Raw genomic sequence first — 17,500 nt, forward strand, 5'->3', positions numbered from 1 at the left:
GTTTCCATGGCGACGGCGGCCGCCGCCCCCCGTGCCGGTGCCGCCGCCGCCCTGGTGCTGACCGAGCGCTCTCCCCGTTCCCTCTCCCGCAGCCGCCGGCCCGGCCCAGCCCAGCTCGGCCCCGCGGGGCCCCGATGATGCTGGGCGCGCGGGCGGCGGAGGAGCAGCAGCAGCACCCGAACGTGCGGCGGCCGCTGCCGCCCCAGTGACGGCCCCGCCATGTCGGTGATGGTGGCGAGGAAGAAGGTGGTTCGGAAATGGGAGAAGCTGCCGGGCAGGAACACCTTCTGCTGCGACGGCCGGATCATGATGGCCCGGCAGAAGGGCATCTTCTACCTGACACTCTTCCTCATCCTCGGCACCTGCGCCCTCTTCTTCGCCTTCGAGTGAGTTCCCCGGGGACCCCACGGGACGGGAATGGGGATGGGCCCGTGTGCCCGGGCCCTTCGGGAGAGGGAGGGGAGCTGGCGCGGCGCAGCCTGGCACGGAGCGTGGCTGTCCCTGTCCACGTCTGCTTCCTCACCCTCAGCAGACTGACCCTGGAGGTGCTGAGGGGAACGGGCCCTGCCGGAGCCCTGCCGGGGGTGACACTGGCCCTGCTTCCCCGTGGGTCACCTTCTGTCTGGGGCTTGGCAGTCCCGAGTGTTCCTGGCTCCAGGATGGCCGGAGTGCAGGGGTACTGCTGCTGCAGCCCTGGGGCACAGCCTGTGTCCCTACCCTCAGCATCAGCCCCCCAGGCAGGTGACCCCAGCTGGAGGATTAACAAGGAGTGAGCTTGGGGGTCCTGCCAGTCTGACCCACCCCCAGCCCCAGGCTGCACTGCAGCCAGAGCCATGCTGGTGTTTGGGAAGGATCCGACCCCCCGTACATCACCTTGGCAGCCTAAAGACCTTCAGCCAAAACCTTTGATCCTGATGAAAAAGAGGGATCTGCCCCTCCCCTCAGCTTTCCCTAGGAGCTGGGCTGGGGAGTTGGGCTGGCTTAGACTAATCCTAAAATAAAAAAAAAACCAAGCAAAAAGGGAGAAGCCTATGTTTGTCTGGGCTGATGCTGTGGGAGGGGGCAGGATACCTCTGTTGTCTAGCTGGAGGATGAACCTGGATCAGCTAAACAACTGAAATCTTCTCTTCCTCGGTCTCTGTGGGCATGTTTGTGTTCTGGGGCAGCAGAAGGGCTGAATCAGGGTCGGATGATAAAAAAGGTCACAAAGCTAAGAAGAATGAGTGGAAGGACCTGCTCGCTGGCTAAGCCCTGGCAATTCCTGCAGTTCCAAAAAGCCCTTGGCCCAGGTGCTGTCCTCTTCAGCATCGTTCCGAAGCCAGGGAACTTGTTTCCACATTCCCTGGCCCAGCATGTCTCTCCGTAGTTCCCTGCCCAAATTATCCCTGGCTCAGTCTGAAGTACCAAGTGACACCACTCTTAGTTTAATGTTTGGGGTTTTTTCCATCTGAAAAATGGAAAGGCTGAGCCTTCCTGCCTTACAGGAAGAACTAATAAGTGTTGCTGCTCCAGAAACACTCATTGCTGCTCCAGAAACACTGATTTGAGGTTTAATTGCTCTGGCTCCCTGTGGATCCTGTCCGTAGCAGGAGAGTGAACCACATCCCGCTCTGCCGTGGCTGCGCTAAGGCAGAGTGAACCGGGGCTGTTTTCCAGACCTCGGCTGTGGTTAGTCAGGAACGTGACTGGAAATTCCTTGAGAAGCCCCTTTCCATGCTCTGGCAGGCAGAGGCCTGTGGAGGAGTCGCTTGCACCGAGACATCCAGGCCGTGCCTAGACCTGGAGGGTGGGCTCTGCGGGGGGAATGCTGCTGGGAACAGGATCACCTCTGAATTTTAGTTAAATCATCTGAGGGAGATAAGGAAAAGTTTGGGAAAATCCAAATACCCATTTGATTCTTTCAGTGCAGAACACCTCGGTGTTTATTTGTTTGGAAGAGTGAGGGTTGTTTTGAACTTGTTGGGAGATTTTTGAATTTGGGATAGGGATGAAATGTTGCCTTCCCAGCTGGAAGCACTCCCCAAGGTCTCTGTTTCACTGATCAGGCTGAGATAAGCAGCTTGGCTGCTCAGGAGCCCTGCCTGCCCTGCATGAGTAGGGAGCTCGGGGTGAGGATCTCAGCCTCGATCTTTCACCTCGTTGTCCGTTTCTCTTGGTGTTTGGCAGATTCTTTAGTGTTTGCATGGAAATCCCTGGTTACCCCTGAAAGTTGCTGTGTGGATTTGGAGCGGCAGCCGGCGTGGGCGGAGGAGCCTTTCCCTGGCTGCCCCTCACTGCGGGCCGCCTGTGCCGTGCTGCCTGCTCCATTCAGCTGAATCACTTGCGCAGTCACACCTTGTCTGAGCGCGGCTCGGGGTGCCTGGAGCCAGGATCTGTCTGGCTGCTCGCCCTGCCGGGCTGGGCTCGATCGCGGCGCTCCGGGCTGCGCTGGCTCCGGTTACAGCTGCGGCCGGTGGGACCGGCGCCCACGGCGGCAGAAACGCCGCAGCCCTTCCTTGCCAGCCCCGGAGCGATGGTGGCACTCGCGGGGCTGCTGCTGGTGCTGTTCTCTCCTCCAAGTTTCTGCAGTGCTGCCGGCTGCTCCGCGGTGTCCGCAGGCGAGCGGGCTGAGCGCCTCGGCCTGTGGGTGGGAATGCTGTGCGTTCATCCCCAAACCGCAGCGCTGCGTTCTGGGACTGGGGAAACCTCTCCGGGCAGCAGCGAACAGGAGCCGGAGGCTGGCAGAGCTCAGAGCTGTACCTGAGATCCGGCTCCTCCCTCGCAGATAAGGCAGGGGACGGAGCGGCGCTGGCTCTCGGGAGGGCTCGGCCCAAGGGCACCTCTGAGGGGAGCTGCTCCGCGGCCTGGGGCTGCTCCAGAGACCCGTGCTTAGCTGGGTCTGCTCCATCACACATCCCGTAAAATACAGTTTCACATCCTCTTGGCATGATTTCAGACTCCTAATGGTACGTCAGCCCTGTGGTTGGGCACTTAGCTGCTGTCTGCTTGAGGTGTTCCAGCATGAGGAGACCAGATAAAGCATTTGTGAGAAATGCCTTTAGGAACTGGGCGGATGGGATGCAGTGCCTGCTCTCAGGCTGGGAGTTCCCTTTGCAGTTCCTGTCTCTCCTGGAGTTCCACGCTCAGCTGAAGGGAATGAGATTTCTTTTGTCTCTGGCTTTTCAGCACAAAACTTGACATCTGTAGATGTTAGAGGCATGATAGCACCAGCAACACTGGCTCCTCATGGGAAGGGGCTGCTCTTGGATTTTCCAGTACCCAGGTATATTTGCCACTTTCTTTTTCCTACTTTTTTAGCTTTGTAGAGATGAAAATGTCTTTGTTTTCTGATGAGTTGAAAACACCTACACTGCCCTTTGTGTGACTTTGTTTTTTAGTTTTGATTTCCAAAGCCCAGAGACCCAAGACTCAGAGAGGGGCCTCTGAGCTGGCATTACCTCTGGTTAGATCTGTATCAAGCATGGTCAAAACTTACATTTGAGTTAATTCATGCATTTTAATCACTGTAATTTCTCTCAATAGAAGTGAACTTTTTGGTGTCCAGAGTTCAGCTTGTTTTGTTCATGTTTCTGGGGGAAGTGGCCACTCCTGGGGTTTGGATTGACCTTTTCTTCATATGTGGGCTCCTTCTCAGGAGATGACTTTGCCCTCCCTGCAGCCTCCACATCCTCTGTGGCACCCCCATTCCTGGGTGATTTGTCCGTGCAGAGATTTGAGATTTTAGCTGGGAAAGGAGCAGTGACATTGGCATAACATACCTGTCTCCTGCCTCAGTTGTGTCAGAAACAGATGGTGTGTGCTGACAGTTGATGTGTCACTGCAGGCAGGTAGGGAGAGGTTCCAGGGAGAGCTCCAGCCTTGCCTGGTGCTGCTGGAAAGGGCCTGGACACAGTGGTGTGGTGTGGCCAGGCTTTGGAGCAGCTGCTTCCACACTTACTGCAAACACAGCAGCTGCCAGACACCATCCCTGCCCTAGTGTGAGCACCCAGCAGAGCCAGGCTGAAGTGAGGGTCAGGCACTGGGGAAAGACACAGCTCTGCTGGCACCCAGAGCAGGCACACGATGTGGCTGAGCTGTAGCTGAGGAAGGTTAAACAGGTGATTTGCAGGTGAGATGTGGGTGAGTGATACTGTGGAACTTGTGCTGAGCCCTGGTGGGGCCTGCCTGGGGGATGTGCTGCCCTGTGGCCGTGGCTGTGCAGTCCCTGTGGCTTTTCCCTTCCTCCAGAGCTTTGCTCAGCGTGCAGAATAACCAGCCAAGCGCCATAACTCATGGCACCTCCCAGCTGCTTCTTCCCCTGCTCCCCATTCCAATGATCCCTTTGTTCAGCTTTCCTGCCTCAGCCCACCCCACTGTGATGATGAGTTGTGATAGTGCTGTTATTGTGTGCTTTTTGGTGACAAAATGCTCCAGGGCACAGAAATGGTGCTGAGAATGGGGGAGCAGCATCTTCACAGGCCAACAGAGCATCTCTGTGGGCTCTGAGCTCTCCCAAACAAAAGACCTTTAAATGCCTGTTCCTGAGCAGTGAAATCATCTTAGAGACAAGCGTAGACTGAAGATGGCCCAGTGCTAGTGAGTACCTGAGTGCCAAGTCAGGGCCTCACGTGGCTGCTTTCCCTGCCATGGACGAGTTCCCTGGGAGTCACCTGAAGAGCGAGGCCCCATCGGCCCAGGGAGGGTGGGGGGCAGTGGGGGCTCCATGCTGGGCTCCATGCTGGGCCTGGCAATGCAGTTTCACCGTGGTGGCAGCTCCTCTGGCTCTCCCTCTGCCCCCACCTGCAAGGGGCCACAGATGCCAGCCCAGCTAAGGGAAGCTAAGCTAGGCCTGTGTGGACGCAGGAGGGCCATGGCTCAGCTTTAACACAGCTCATGGATCCACATTTAAACCCACAATATGTTCATGTTGTCACAGCAGTTCCAAAAGCTGGACAGGGGTCAGGCTGCAGCCCCTTGGGGCAGGGAGTGTCCTGCTCTTGAAAGAATAATCACAGAATTGTTTAGGGTGGAAAAGACCCCCAAGACCATCGAGTCCTGTCACTGGTGACCACCTTGTCAACCAGACCAGAGCACTGAGTGCCACATCCAATTGTTCCTTGGACACCTCCAGGGATGGGTAGTTCACCACCTCCCTCAGCAGCCCCTTCCGATGCCTGACAGCCCTTTCCATGGAGAACCTTCTCCTGATGTCCAACCTGAACCTCCCCTGGCACAGCTTGGGGCTGTGTCCTCTTGTCCTGTCACTTACTGATTGCCTGAGAGAAGAGGCTGAGCTGCACCTAAATCCATGTTCCATCTTCTTAACCCCGTATTTCTTCCCCAAATGGGCTCCAAGGTTTTTGTTTACTTGCTGACTGACTTGCAGCTGTCCCTGGACTTTGCCCTTGCAGAGGGAATGCAAAGTTATCTTAGGCTGCCTGAGGACGATAGGCTCAGCACTCGGGTTCTTCGTCTGTGGGCAGGGCTGGGCACAGGAAATTGTTTTGGGGAACAGCAGAGTGTGCAGTGTCTGCAGTGAAGGATGTTGGTTTAAGGCCCAGGCCCTTTGTGTTGCTGTGGGATTCTGGTGTTGCAGCTGTGACTGAAGTGTGCTGTAATTCAGTGTGCAGGCTTTCTGTCCCTGCCACTCGTGGGGGACAGCGCTGGAGTCAGGCAATGGCCCAGGAAATGTTCCTGCAGTGGGCCTGCGGAGCCTGGCGCTGCCAGCTGGAGCTGGAAACTGCATTGTGTGTGGGGAATCTGTGGTGGGAATGCTGTCCAGAATTAAACAGTGCTGTGGAGGTTATGGAAATGGCCTTGCTTGGGATGGCAGCCCCCCCCAGGGAAGATAATCCCTGGCCCCTCACCACAGCAGCCTGATGCTCCCATGGAAGGTAACAGTGGAACAGCAGGAGTCTGGGTTGGATCCATCCCTCAGCAGCAGGGATAAAGGGTGGATCCTAGAAAGCCAAGTGCCTGAAAGGCTGGGTGCCCAGCTGCATCAGGAGGCTGGGGAAGGGATATGTGCGAGGGGTGCTGAGACATGACACAAGTGGTGGGATTTAGGTGGGGTTTCCCTTAAACCATAGCAAAGTTCCATAGGAACTTCACCCCAACATCAGTAGGGTTTTCTGAAGGAACCAGGGTAAAATATGGATTTTTTCAGCCCAGTATGTCTCTAAAATGTGACTTTGGCCCAGGCCTCCCACATGGCTAGGGCTGCAGCACCTCTGGGGACATGACTGTGAGTGTCCAGGAGCAGCACGGCCACGGTGAGATGAGTCCCATGCTCCCTTTGCATCCTCTGTCAGCAGGATCAGCACCATAAACTCCTCTTTGGGCCTTGTTGTATTTGTAGAGGAAACAAACCTTGTTCCCTTTTGAGCTGGGGGAGTCTTGAAGCAGGAGCCTTTCTGCTTTATTTGGAGTGTTCTAGTCCGTTGTCTCAGGAAAGCCAAAGGAAGCCAGATGTCTTCTTGCATGGGAATGTTGCACTTCCACAGGAATCCATTCCGAAGTACAGGATCCACTTAATCCCAAAAATGTCTGTGATATGGGAAGCTCCTGCTCTTTAGGGGTTAGCCAGAGATTCCCACTATCCCCACAGGCTTCCATGCCTTCAAGCTCTCCAGGTAGGGGGTCCCTGACCAGGCCTTGGGTGCTGCTCCCAATGGTCTGGCCCATCCCTTGGCAGCAGGAATGTAATGGACAAGGTCTCTCCCGCTGCCTGGTTGTGTTTCTGGCATTGCTTAAAATGGGTGCTGAAAACAGAACAAATGTGGGGAAATATCTGTGCCTGGGTGATGGAAGACGTGGGGATGCTGTGATGGTGCCTGGTTGTTGGAGCTGCCCCAGGAGTGCTCCCCTGTGGTGGTGGGATCAGAAGGATGTACTGAGCAGCTTCTCTGCTCCAGATCTGAGCAGTGCTGCGGCGTGCCCAGGCTCTGAGGCTGTGCCAGGCGATGGGACTGTGACTCATCCTCTCCTGCCCCGTGTCCACAGGTGCCGCTACCTGGCGGTGCAGCTGTCCCCGGCCATCCCTGTGTTTGCAGCAGTGCTCTTCCTGTTCGCCATGGCCACGCTGCTGCGGACGAGCTTCAGCGACCCTGGCGTGATCCCCAGGGCCCTGCCCGATGAGGCAGCCTTCATTGAGATGGAGATTGGTGAGTGTGGAGTGGCCAAGCTGGTGAGGGCTGGAAAGCCTCCTTATTTATGGTATATTTCTAGGTTACAGTCCCTGCAAGAGCTTATCTTCGTGGCTGGACCTCCAAAAGTGAGGTTTGCCCCAATGTGCTGGCTCACTGTACTTGGCCAAGTTTCAATAAGGCAGCACGATGTACCTGCATCCCTCTCTGGGAGCCGTTTCACCTGCTGCTTTCTCTCCCATAGCCATGCACATACAAACTCTGTTTGCTTTTGAGAAGGGGTGCAGAAAGCTTGGGGTGGTCCCTTTGATCCTTCAGGGAGGGAGGAGGTTTGGTGCATGCAGGTGATAACACCCAGCCCACTCTCAACATGCCCATGAAAGCTCTGGCATCCCTTTTCCTGCCTCCAAGCTGCCAGGTTGGCTCTGGCCTGCGTGAGCAGAGCTGCAGCCTCCGGCTCCGGAGCCAGCGGGCTCCGATCCCGCTGGTAGGGAAGGCAGGGAGGCGAGTTGTTGTTTGAGGCCATTGTGTTGTAGCAGCAGGTCCGACCTGTGCCCCGTTCTCTCTGGCAGAGGCCACCAACGGGACCGTGCCGCAGGGTCAGCGCCCGCCCCCGCGCATCAAGAACTTCCAGATCAACAATCAGATTGTGAAGCTCAAGTACTGCTACACGTGTAAGATCTTCCGGCCGCCCCGCGCCTCGCACTGCAGCATCTGCGACAACTGCGTGGGTGAGTGCTGCTGGCCTGGCCCTGCTCCTCACAGAGCCTTGGCACAGGGACAGGACAGCACCCAGGCTCGTGCTGGGCACCTCTGGGCTGGTGCAGTGTCCAGGCTGCCTCGTCTTGTGCTCGAGGAGCTTGAGGTTTGCTCAGAACCTGGAGCCAGGTGCTTCCTCTTTGCCAGGACTTTGGCAATAACTGAGTCCAGCTGCTCTGTGTACATGTGCAGCCCATTTTTGAATCCCACTGGAGTCTGGCCTTGCAGGACTGGAGGGTTCCAGTGGAGAGTTGCGTCTCAGGTGACAACAGCTCCTTCATCAGCACAGAGATTGTGCCATTCCCTGGGGTGCCCTGGTTGTTGTCTTCCTTCTGTGTATGTAACTCTTGTTCAGCATCACTGCTCCAGGCAGAAATCCTGTCCTTTTGGACCCCTTTCCTCCTCTTCAGATTCCCAGCCTTTGTGTGTTTATGCAGTTTCTTTAACCTTCTCCTGATTATTCCAGGGTAAGAACATGGAGACTCCCAGGCCTTCATCTAACCCATGTGCTATGGCTGTTGTACTCGAGGGAGAGAAGACACATGGGAGGGTCAAATTCTCTCTTAATGTGCAAAATGATTCATTATAAAACAATTTTGGACTTTTTGACCTCCTGAAAGGAGGCCAGGATATGGGGTCCTGACTGAGCAGATGGCTGAACTTGGCACTTTTTGTCAGCCTGGGGGATTTTTGAAGTGGGAGCCCAGGGGCAAGGATCTAGACGTGGGCAGGCCCATGCCAGGGCAGGGCTAATTTTCATCTTGGCTTCCCCAGAGCGCTTTGACCATCACTGTCCCTGGGTGGGCAACTGCGTGGGAAAGAGGAACTACCGCTACTTCTACCTCTTCATCCTCTCGCTCTCCCTCCTCACCATCTACATCTTCACCTTCAACATCGTCTACGTAGCACTGAGTGAGTCTGCATGGAGAGCAGGGAGGGAGGGAGGGGGGCTGCAGATGGTGGTGTGAAACCAGAGATAGGGAGTGGGAAAGGGAGCTGGACTCAGTGGGATGTTCCAGGTGAAAAAAATCTCTCTTTCTGTATTGCAGAATCTCTGAAGATTGGGTTTCTGAACACGTTGAAGGAAACCCCAGGGACATATCCTTCCATGGTCCCAAGGGCTTGACTTCTCCACAACTGGGGGTTAGCGGGAGCTGCATTGTGGAGTGGCTGCTTAGGCCACTCTGAGTCTTTCCAAGCATTTTCCCCTGAATGACAATGTGGGGAGCAATTTCTTGGCTCTTGGGAGGAGAATAAAACAGAAAACAGTGGCTAGGAGAGGAAGAGAAGTTGATGTTTGTGGGGGCAGTAACAGGTGGGCTGGGCCTGCTCTCAGGTTGTTCCCAGTCCTTAACTGTTCTCACTGTACTGGAGGTGCTCATCTGTTTCTTCACGCTGTGGTCGGTGGTGGGGTTAACTGGGTTCCACACCTTCCTGGTGGCACTGAATCAGACAACCAACGAAGACGTAAGTAGAGCCTTCCTCTTCCTCCGAGCTGTTGGTGTTTCTCAGTGTGTCAAGGCTGAGCAGAACACAGGGATCTGGGGGCTGGGGCAGGGTGGCCTTGGAGCAAACCTGAATTTGTGCCCAACTATTTCAGATTAAGGGGTCCTGGACTGGGAAGAACCGTGTGCAGAATCCGTACAGCCACGGCAACATAGTGAAGAACTGCTGCGAGGTGCTGTGCGGGCCCCTGCCCCCCAGGTGAGCTCCTGAGGGGCCTTGACCTTTGTCTTCAGCAGCGCTTGTGCTGGGAAAAGAGGTGGGATGTGGGGAGACGCGGGTCTCTGATGGCGTGCCTGTGTTGTTGCAGTGTCCTGGACAGACGGGGCATCCTGCAGCAGGAGGAGAGCACAGCTCAGGAGGGGTCGTGCCCGCGGGCACCCGGCACGCAGGAGCCCCCGGCCACTCAGGGCCCTGGGCAGGCCCAGGAAGGTGGCACGAAGCAGCAGGATGGCAGCATTCTTCCCCCCAGTGCTGTGAGTGATCCCCTTGGGAGCTGGGGGGGGCTCTGGGAGAGTGGAAGAAAGCTGAGAGTGTGACTTAGGAAGGACAAAACTACATGGGGGGCCATGTGAGAGGCTGCTGCTGAAAAGCTTGTTTGCTCTAACCCTGGAAACCAGTGTCTTGGTTTTCTTGAACTTCCTAAAAGGAGATCACAGCTGGCTGCTGTTTTGGAGATCAGTCCTGCAATGAGAGCGCTCAGGAGCTGTTGCCCATGGAGCTCAGTGGGGCTGGGGAGGGCTGAGAGGTTGCAGACATCTTGTTGTGGTTCTGTGTGTGAGCTGCATGGCTCTCCCTGGGATCTCTGTCCATGGAGAAAGCTGTTGTGGCCCCCAGCAGTTTGCTGTGTGTTTGAAATTATCCTGCATTAAGGACACAGTTTGACAGGAGACCTCCAGAGTGCCCATCCCACCTAAATTGGTGGGAAATGCCTTGGCTTACTCCTGCTTGGGCATGAGCTGCCCTTCCCTGGTGGACACAGTCCAAGACACCTTCTGCTGGAGAGTCCAGTGCTCCAGTTCTTCCTGAAGCTGCTATGTTGCCTGTTGGGTGGCCCCTGATTTTGGTTTCTCATTTTCCCAAGCCCACCTGAGCTTGCTGCAAGTGGAGCTGGAGGTGGAAGCGGAGCGGTGGGGCCTGTGTGCTTGGGCTCTGCCCTGGGGTGTCCCTGCAGGTCACTCTGTGCTCTCTCTCCAGGTCCCTGCCCCGTCTGTGAGTGACACCGAGATGCCAGAGGAGAAGCAGCGAACGCCTGGGGAGCTCCCGGTGCCCCCCCTGGACGCTGGGCGAGCGCAGCACTAGCATCTGCTTGGAAGGGAGAACTTTGTTGTTTTGTCTAATCAAAGCTGGAAGTGGTGGAGGAGAGGAGAAGGGCTGGATGGCAGGCACCTGATTCCCCATGGCCATTTTGCTTTAGTCATCACTCGCCGCGGTGCGGGCAGCGCTGGCCTTGGCGGTGGCACCCCCGGTCACCGTGGGGCACAGCCAGCACCAGCTCTGCCTGGGGCCGGGCCTCTGGCTCTGGGGCTGGCCTGGATGCTCCATCCCAGCTCAGGGCTGGGGCTGCCCCTCCGCCCGGGCCCTGCTCTGTCAGGGTGAGGCTGTCAGGGCCAGCCTGCGCCCTCCTGCTGAGGAATCCCCACGGAAGGGGAATCGTGGCAGCAATGTCCTCTCTCCCCTCCTCCCTCCTTCCTGTAATCCGTGGCGTTGTTTTGTGGTTGGCGTGGCAAGGCTTGTCAGGTGACGTTTTGGTGCCCCGAGGTCCCAAACAAGTGGGAAGGAGTTCTGCTGGCAGTGGTTTGTAGGTAGCTGTCTTCCTGTGCTCCTCTCTGTGTGATGTAACAAGGCAGCAGCTATGAGGGGACCCTCCTTCCATCCTGCCCTGGTGCTCACACCACCCTGGGCTTCGAGGGAGGGAGAAGGCAGCCGAGGTGGGCAGCTGCAGGGAAGGGTTTGCCTGTGTGCCTGTGCCACTGGCTCCTGGCTGGTGCTGGGGCTGCGTTTGTTCCTGGGTGTCTGCACTGAGCCCTCCCCAGCTCTGCAGCACCTCAGCCCCAATCTGTGTTGTGTCATTGCATCCCCATGTCCCCCCCTTGCCTTGCTCTGCTGTTCTCAGCCATCCTAGACTGGCTTTGGGAGCCTTGGATCTTCCCAGGATTGAACCAGCTGCCCAGGGCTGGGCTTGTGTGTCCTCAACAGAGGACGAGAGGCTGGGGGGATGGTGGGAGAGCTCTGTGCCGTGGCAGGGCTCCCCCACTCCACAGTCCCTGTCCTGCACTGGCAGGACCCTCACACCTCTGGGATCCCTGCAGCCCCTGTGCAGCTCCGTGTCCCTTGTCACACTCAGTGTGTCCCTTGCTGGGCACACTCAGTTCCTCCCAGCAGGTGTGTGGTGGCTGTGGGGGGTGTCCTGCCGGGCCAGTCCCGTCTGTGTGTCCGTGATGCTCCTGGCTGGCAGTGAGGGCTGTGGTGTGAACGTGGCCCCGGCACTGCCCCCTCTCCTGCCGTGCAGGGCCTCTTCTCCTGGGTGAGAGGGCAGAGCTGCCACAGCTGCTCCCCGTTGGAATGTGGCTGGGAAGGAGCCCCGGCCGCCCCGCCACAGCCCCCAGCCAGCCCAGCCCCATCCCCATCCCCTTCCATCCTCCGGGGACAGGGCTCTGTGCCCCACCCCGTGGGAGTCGCCCCAACACGCTGCTGACCAAAACTCCAATTCGGTGCAGAAAATTGTGTATTTTGGCTTTGCTGCTCCCTGTTCCATGAGGTGTGTGGAGTTCTGCCTGCCGGGACCTGCCTGCAAGGGTCAGGGTCTCCAGAAGGAAGGAAGGGGGTTGGGTGAGGGCTGGATGTTCTTTATTTTTTTTCTTCTTATTATTTTTTTTTAATTTTAAAACAATGAAGGAAACTTAATTGGTTTGAAAATGGCTGAGCTGTAGCCGCTGCGTTTCTGTGCTGCCCCAAGCCAGCTCCCTCTTCCCTGTGCATTTCCAGGACTCTCCATCTCACACTTCCAGGGTGTCTTAGCTGTGTTCTTTGCATCTTGCTGTCCCCCACGGCAGGTGGAGGGGGGGTCTCTGTGTGTCCACGCTGAGAAGCGACAGTGTCCTAGGCAGGCTTCAGTTGCCTGCACACACAGCTTCCAGCCCCAGCTCCCTTCCTGAGCCTGCTGGCAAACCTGGGGAAAGCAGCCAATGCCTGCGGTGTCTTGGTGGGGAGTGCAATGCCCCGGCATGCCCAGAGTCCCTGCCTCGGGGCAGTGGTGCCAGGCAGTGCCATGCAAAATGTCCTGGGGCACCTCGTGCCCACCCAGCATCTGGCTCTGGTGCAGGGGCCAGGCCAGGCCCCGAGGTGCCACCACTGGGGCTCCCCCGTCCCCCACCAGCCGCCGTCCCCTCCAATCCAGCCCTCCTGTTAGGGCCGGAGTGGAAAGTGGCGGTGCTGGCGGGCTCAGGGGGATTCTGCCATGGAGAGACCCCCCAGCTGCTCCTCAGGACCCGCCAGCTGCTCCTCAGGACCCCCCAGCTCGGCCTCCTCCCGGCTGCCATCCAGGGTCTCTGATCCCTCGAAGCAGCCGGAGTCCCGGGGAATGTCCCCTTTGGGCTCTGAGGGTGATGGCAGGGCCTCAGTGCTGTCACCATCCTCTGGCTCACTGGCTGCTGGGAAAGGGACCGTGGTGTCAGTGGTGCTGCTGGGGTGCCCAGTCAGGGTCCCCACCCCTCCCCGGGAGTCTCTTACTGTCGTAGTCCAGGAGGAGCTCGGCAGCCGTCAGCAGCTTGGCGCGGTGCTGGGGGTCCGTGATGTGCAGCTCGTTCAGGTGCGTCTCCCGCAGCTCCTTGAAGTCCTCCAGGGTCTGGTACCCATTCAGCAGGAGGGTGGGGGTGTGTTCCTGGGTGGGGGGTGTGGGTAGGGGTGAGCAGGGCGTGGGTGGCTCCCCCGGCTCCTCCTGGCCCCCAGTGCTGGCCTGCAGCTCCCCCCGCAGTGGGTCCACAGTGGGCACTTAGCCCACGTTACCAAGAAATGCCCCCTGTGTGCCCTCTGTGCCCCTGGGTGCTTGGTGGAAGGACCCACGAGGTGGGGGATAGTGAAGGGGAGAGGGGTTGGTCGCACTGCTGGTCCCTGGGTGCTGCTGGGTGCTGCTGTGCCCCGCAGCCCCTGGCCCTCACCTGCAGGTTGATGCGCTCCAGCAGCTCATGGAGGGTCTTGGGCTTGAGGCGCTTGTTCCGGCCGGAGCTGCGGCTCCTGCGGGCAGGGACCGTCTCCTCAGGGATCACATCCACGTAGATGAACTTGAAGGAGCCCACCCTGTTGTGGAGCAGCCCGGTCCAGGTGCCCACAGGTGGCTTCTCGATGATGCTGATGATGTCCCCTTTCTAGGCCAAGGGACGTGGGATGGTGGGGGGCACAGGCTTGGGGACAGCCAGGGAACGTCCCCAGCTCAGGGGGTCCCCAGCCACCCTCCCTCCCTCCCTCCCCAGGGCCACAGTGGCCGTGGCTTACCCGCAGCTTCAGGGAGTCCTTGTCATAGGGGCTGGGGGTGAAGTCGGTGTGGACGCGGGCCCGGCCGCAGAAGGGGCCGGTGTAGGCTGGGACGGTCTCCTCCAGCTGCTGGCTGTCCCTGGGATCGCCAGGGCTGGGAATGTCGCTGCCTGCAGAGAGGAGGGGTCAGGCAGGACATGCCCAGCTGGGGACGTGGGACCAGTGTCCCATCGGGGCTGGCCTCACCGCTGGACATCTGGCGTCCGAGGGCTGGGCGTCCATCCTCCTCCTCCTCCAGCTCCAGGTATGACAGGGGCACCTTGTCACAGCTCTGCTCTTCCACGCTGCTGGCTGGGGACAGCGGGCACGGCCTCTCTGCCTCTGCCTCTCCCTGCTGGGGGTACCGGGCTCAGGCCGAGGGAGGGGGAGCTGTCCCCCGCTCACCTGTCCGTGTCCCCACGGCCCTGCTCACCTTGCCCTCGGCCAGCGCTCTCACGGCCATCCTGCCCATCTTGCGGTTCATGGTGCGGGAGATGACCGCCCGCCACTTCCTGCCCAGCTTGGTGCCGCCGCTCCGCGCGCCCTCCTCAGCGCTGGCACTGCTGGCATCATCCTCGGGGATCTGCCAGAGGGATGGAGAGTGAGGGCAGAGCCCCCCACCCCGGGCAAGCCTCAACAGGGTCACACAGGGACTGCGAGATCCCAAATCCCACCGGTGCTGACACCCTGGGGCTGCTCCATGACACGTAGGCCACTGGTAAGGACAGGAGTTTCGGGAACCCAGCCCTGAAATGGGCTGTTCCCAGGGGAGCAGGATGTGTCAAGGGGTGCTGGGAACTCACATTCTCCTCCAGGTTGAACTCCTCATTTGACACAGGGGAGCTGACCTTGCACTTGTTGAAATCTTTGAAGCTGCTGGAACGCTGTAGGGAAAGCTGGGAGCAGGGGCAGAGGTGTGAGGGGGGAGATGGAATATGGGTTTCCTCCTGCATTCCCTGCCCCAGCTCCTCACTGCTCTTTGGGCTGCTCTGCCCATCCCAGGGTAATGCCAGTGCTGGGAAGTTTTTTGCTCTCTTCCAGGAGCTGCCATGTGTCATCAACCCCCAGAACTGGGATGTGGAGCTCTTGGTGCCTGTGCAGCTGCTTGGCACAGCATTCCCAGGGCAGGGATGCTCTAGTGTGGAGCCTGGCACTGCCATGCCGGGAGCAGCCTGGGGCTGTGCCATGATGCCACCCAGGACGTGGGGGGCACACAGGGCTCTGCATCTCCTCTCAGCACAGGTGGGCAGGCAGTGAAGGGCAGGTAGCACCAGAGCAGCCCTGCTGCTACCCACAGGGTCAGCTCCAGGACTGAAATCCTGGAGGATTCATCACAAATCCATGTTTTCCACCTGTGAGTGTCACCCCTAGCCCAGAGAGCACAGCCCCAGCATCACCAGCTGGCTTGGTGCCACCTCCTGCCTAAGCCATCAAAGCTGGTTTTGGATCTCAGTCCTGGTACACCTCTCCGTCCCTTGCTCCTTTTAGTCGTTCCTGTGCCCCTGCCTGCCTTCCTCTCCATGGCCTAAGGTGCCTGTCTCACATGGAAGGAACGTCCATGGTGCCAGCACAGCCACATGGCCCCAGGTGTCCCTCATCCCTGGGATGGCAGCACCAGCGTGCTCGCACATGGCACTGTGAGCTCAGCTGCCACTGCCAGCACTCTTGAGGCCCTCGGACACACACCACGGAGCTTGCTCTGCCACCACCACAACCAGGGATTCCTGTTCCCAAGCAGCTCTGCCAGCTCCTGTGGTGGCAGAGGCCTTTCCCAGCCCTGCACAGCCTGGCCCTGTGCTGTTCCCTTTTTATTCTCCTTCTCATCAGCCCCACCGAGCACCCCGGAGCACTCGGTTTTGCCGTTCCTTGCGGAGGGCTGGCTCACGGAGCCACACCCAGCTGCACACCCACTGTGGCTTCATGCCAGCTCCAGGTGCATCTGTGCAGACGGGATGTTGGCTTTTGCCCTGCTCCCACCCCAGTGCCCTGAATCCCCCACGTCCAGGACCACCGAACCTCCCAGGGCTTCACTGCTGAGATAAAACAGCTCTGAGATAGAAGTGCCCCGGGGCTGGAGGAGCCATGGCGAGCCTGGCAGTGGGGTGTGAGTCAGGGGGGCCGGGCTGTCCCGGAGCAGAGCAGGAGGGGGAAGTGAGAGTGGCTGTCACTGGGCAGGGGCAGGGGATGCCCACTGGGACTGGCCCGGCTGGATGGGCCAGCCCCGTGCAGGGAGGGGGACTTCACCCAGGTTTCCTGGCGGAGCTTGGCAGCACGGAGGAGCTGCCACGGCAGGATTTGTGCCACCAGGCACTGCCCCTGCTCCCCGTGGTGACTTGCTGATGCCGATGCCAGCCCAGCAAAGCTTGGCAAGAGCTGACGTGCCAGCTGGTGCGAGACCTGGCGGGGGATGAGGAGCCGGTTTCGGCCCCCACTGGTGACTCCAGCCACAGGGTGGCACGCAGGGGGCTCTCGGGAGGCCGTGGCACGGGCAGCTGCGCTCCTGCGGCTCGCACCTCGCCGCGGGGCTGCCGGAGGAAGCGCTGCCGCTCGTGACGGAGCTGCAGCCCCGACCGCAGCACCTTGCTGCGCAAGAGCTGCACAGCCGCCACCGCAGCCATGGCCCCCAGGAAACGACAGCGGCCGCCCACGCCCGGGGAGGCCATGGCGGGGCGGGGGGCACAGCCGCCCCCAGCAGAGCTCTGGGGTCCCCCCGGCACCTGAGCTGGCACCCGTGTGCGTCCCGGGGGCTGTGCATCCCAGCCACACGTCCCAACAGGATGGAAGGCACAGTGGGAGGCGGACAAGGCCAGGACCACGCACTGGCGAGGCCACGGTGCCTGGTGGCGGCAGAGACGAACTGATGGCAGGGCAGCTGCCGTGCGACCCCAGCCCCGGGCCCTGCCCCAGCCCTCCTGCTCAGCATCCCACGGCAGCCCCGGCTCGGACAGCTCTGGGTGCGCCGGGACAGCTGCGGTGCTGAGGGCACCTTGGTGCCGCCAGGACTCACCTTCCTGTGTCCCGGCTCCTTGTCGCCGGCGTTGGAAGGCTTGCGGCGCAGCATGGCCTGGCCGGTGGCGAGGGCTCAGCGTCCGGCAGCGGCGAGCGCGGCCCGTCCGTCCCGTCCCGTCCCGTCCGTCCCGCGGCACCGGCACCGAGCCGGGAGCGCACAGGAAGCCGGCGGTCACATGAGAGGCGCTTGCAGCCGTGCTCGGGGTGGCTGGCGAGGCGCGGGCTGGGGCAGGAGGAAGGAAACCCTCCAGCAGCGAGCTGCTGCCCTGCCCGGGGCCCCTGGGTGAGGACGGTGTCTGCGCCCTGACAGCGCTCGGCCGTGCCGCCCCTCGGCGGTGCTGCCCTGCCCTGCCTCCCCTCGGCACTGCTGCCGCCCCTTGGCCATCTGCACATGGGCATCGTGAGTCCCCCCATGGAGAAAGTGACAAACCCCAACCCCTCTGCCGTGCCCACCCCCGAGCCTGCTCATCCTGCTGGGATATGGTAGCCAAGCCCTCTGCGGGACTCTTGGTCCGGGATGTCCCCTGTATCCCGGCTCGGCATCACACCCAGGCGGGATGTGCTCATGGTCACCCCGCTGGGGACATCCGTGG

The 17,500-nt window shown here is 59.7% G+C and overlaps 2 protein-coding genes across 2 annotated transcripts; one reads left to right on the forward strand and one right to left on the reverse strand.

Annotated features, from left to right (window-relative positions):
- Positions 1–96: 96 nt before the first annotated feature.
- Positions 97–11,722, forward strand: ZDHHC9 (zinc finger DHHC-type palmitoyltransferase 9). Its single transcript, XM_058032699.1, has 9 exons — positions 97–386; positions 6,982–7,142; positions 7,697–7,855; positions 8,658–8,795; positions 8,933–8,981; positions 9,248–9,350; positions 9,484–9,587; positions 9,697–9,862; positions 10,584–11,722. The coding sequence occupies exons 1-9, from the start codon at positions 220–222 to the stop codon at positions 10,686–10,688; spliced, it is 1,152 nt and encodes a 383-aa protein (XP_057888682.1). The 5' UTR covers positions 97–219; the 3' UTR covers positions 10,689–11,722.
- Positions 11,723–12,830: 1,108 nt separating this feature from the next.
- SASH3 (SAM and SH3 domain containing 3) lies at positions 12,831–16,959 on the reverse strand. The gene is made up of 8 exons (XM_058032815.1): positions 16,906–16,959; positions 14,702–14,794; positions 14,332–14,481; positions 14,106–14,253; positions 13,881–14,029; positions 13,547–13,753; positions 13,119–13,269; positions 12,831–13,039 (listed from the first exon to the last, which is right to left on the reverse strand). The coding sequence occupies exons 1-8, from the start codon at positions 16,957–16,959 to the stop codon at positions 12,831–12,833; spliced, it is 1,161 nt and encodes a 386-aa protein (XP_057888798.1).
- Positions 16,960–17,500: the final 541 nt, after the last annotated feature.

This window comes from Melospiza georgiana, chromosome 12, assembly GCF_028018845.1.
Source record: "Melospiza georgiana isolate bMelGeo1 chromosome 12, bMelGeo1.pri, whole genome shotgun sequence".
Lineage (NCBI taxonomy): Eukaryota > Metazoa > Chordata > Aves > Passeriformes > Passerellidae > Melospiza > Melospiza georgiana.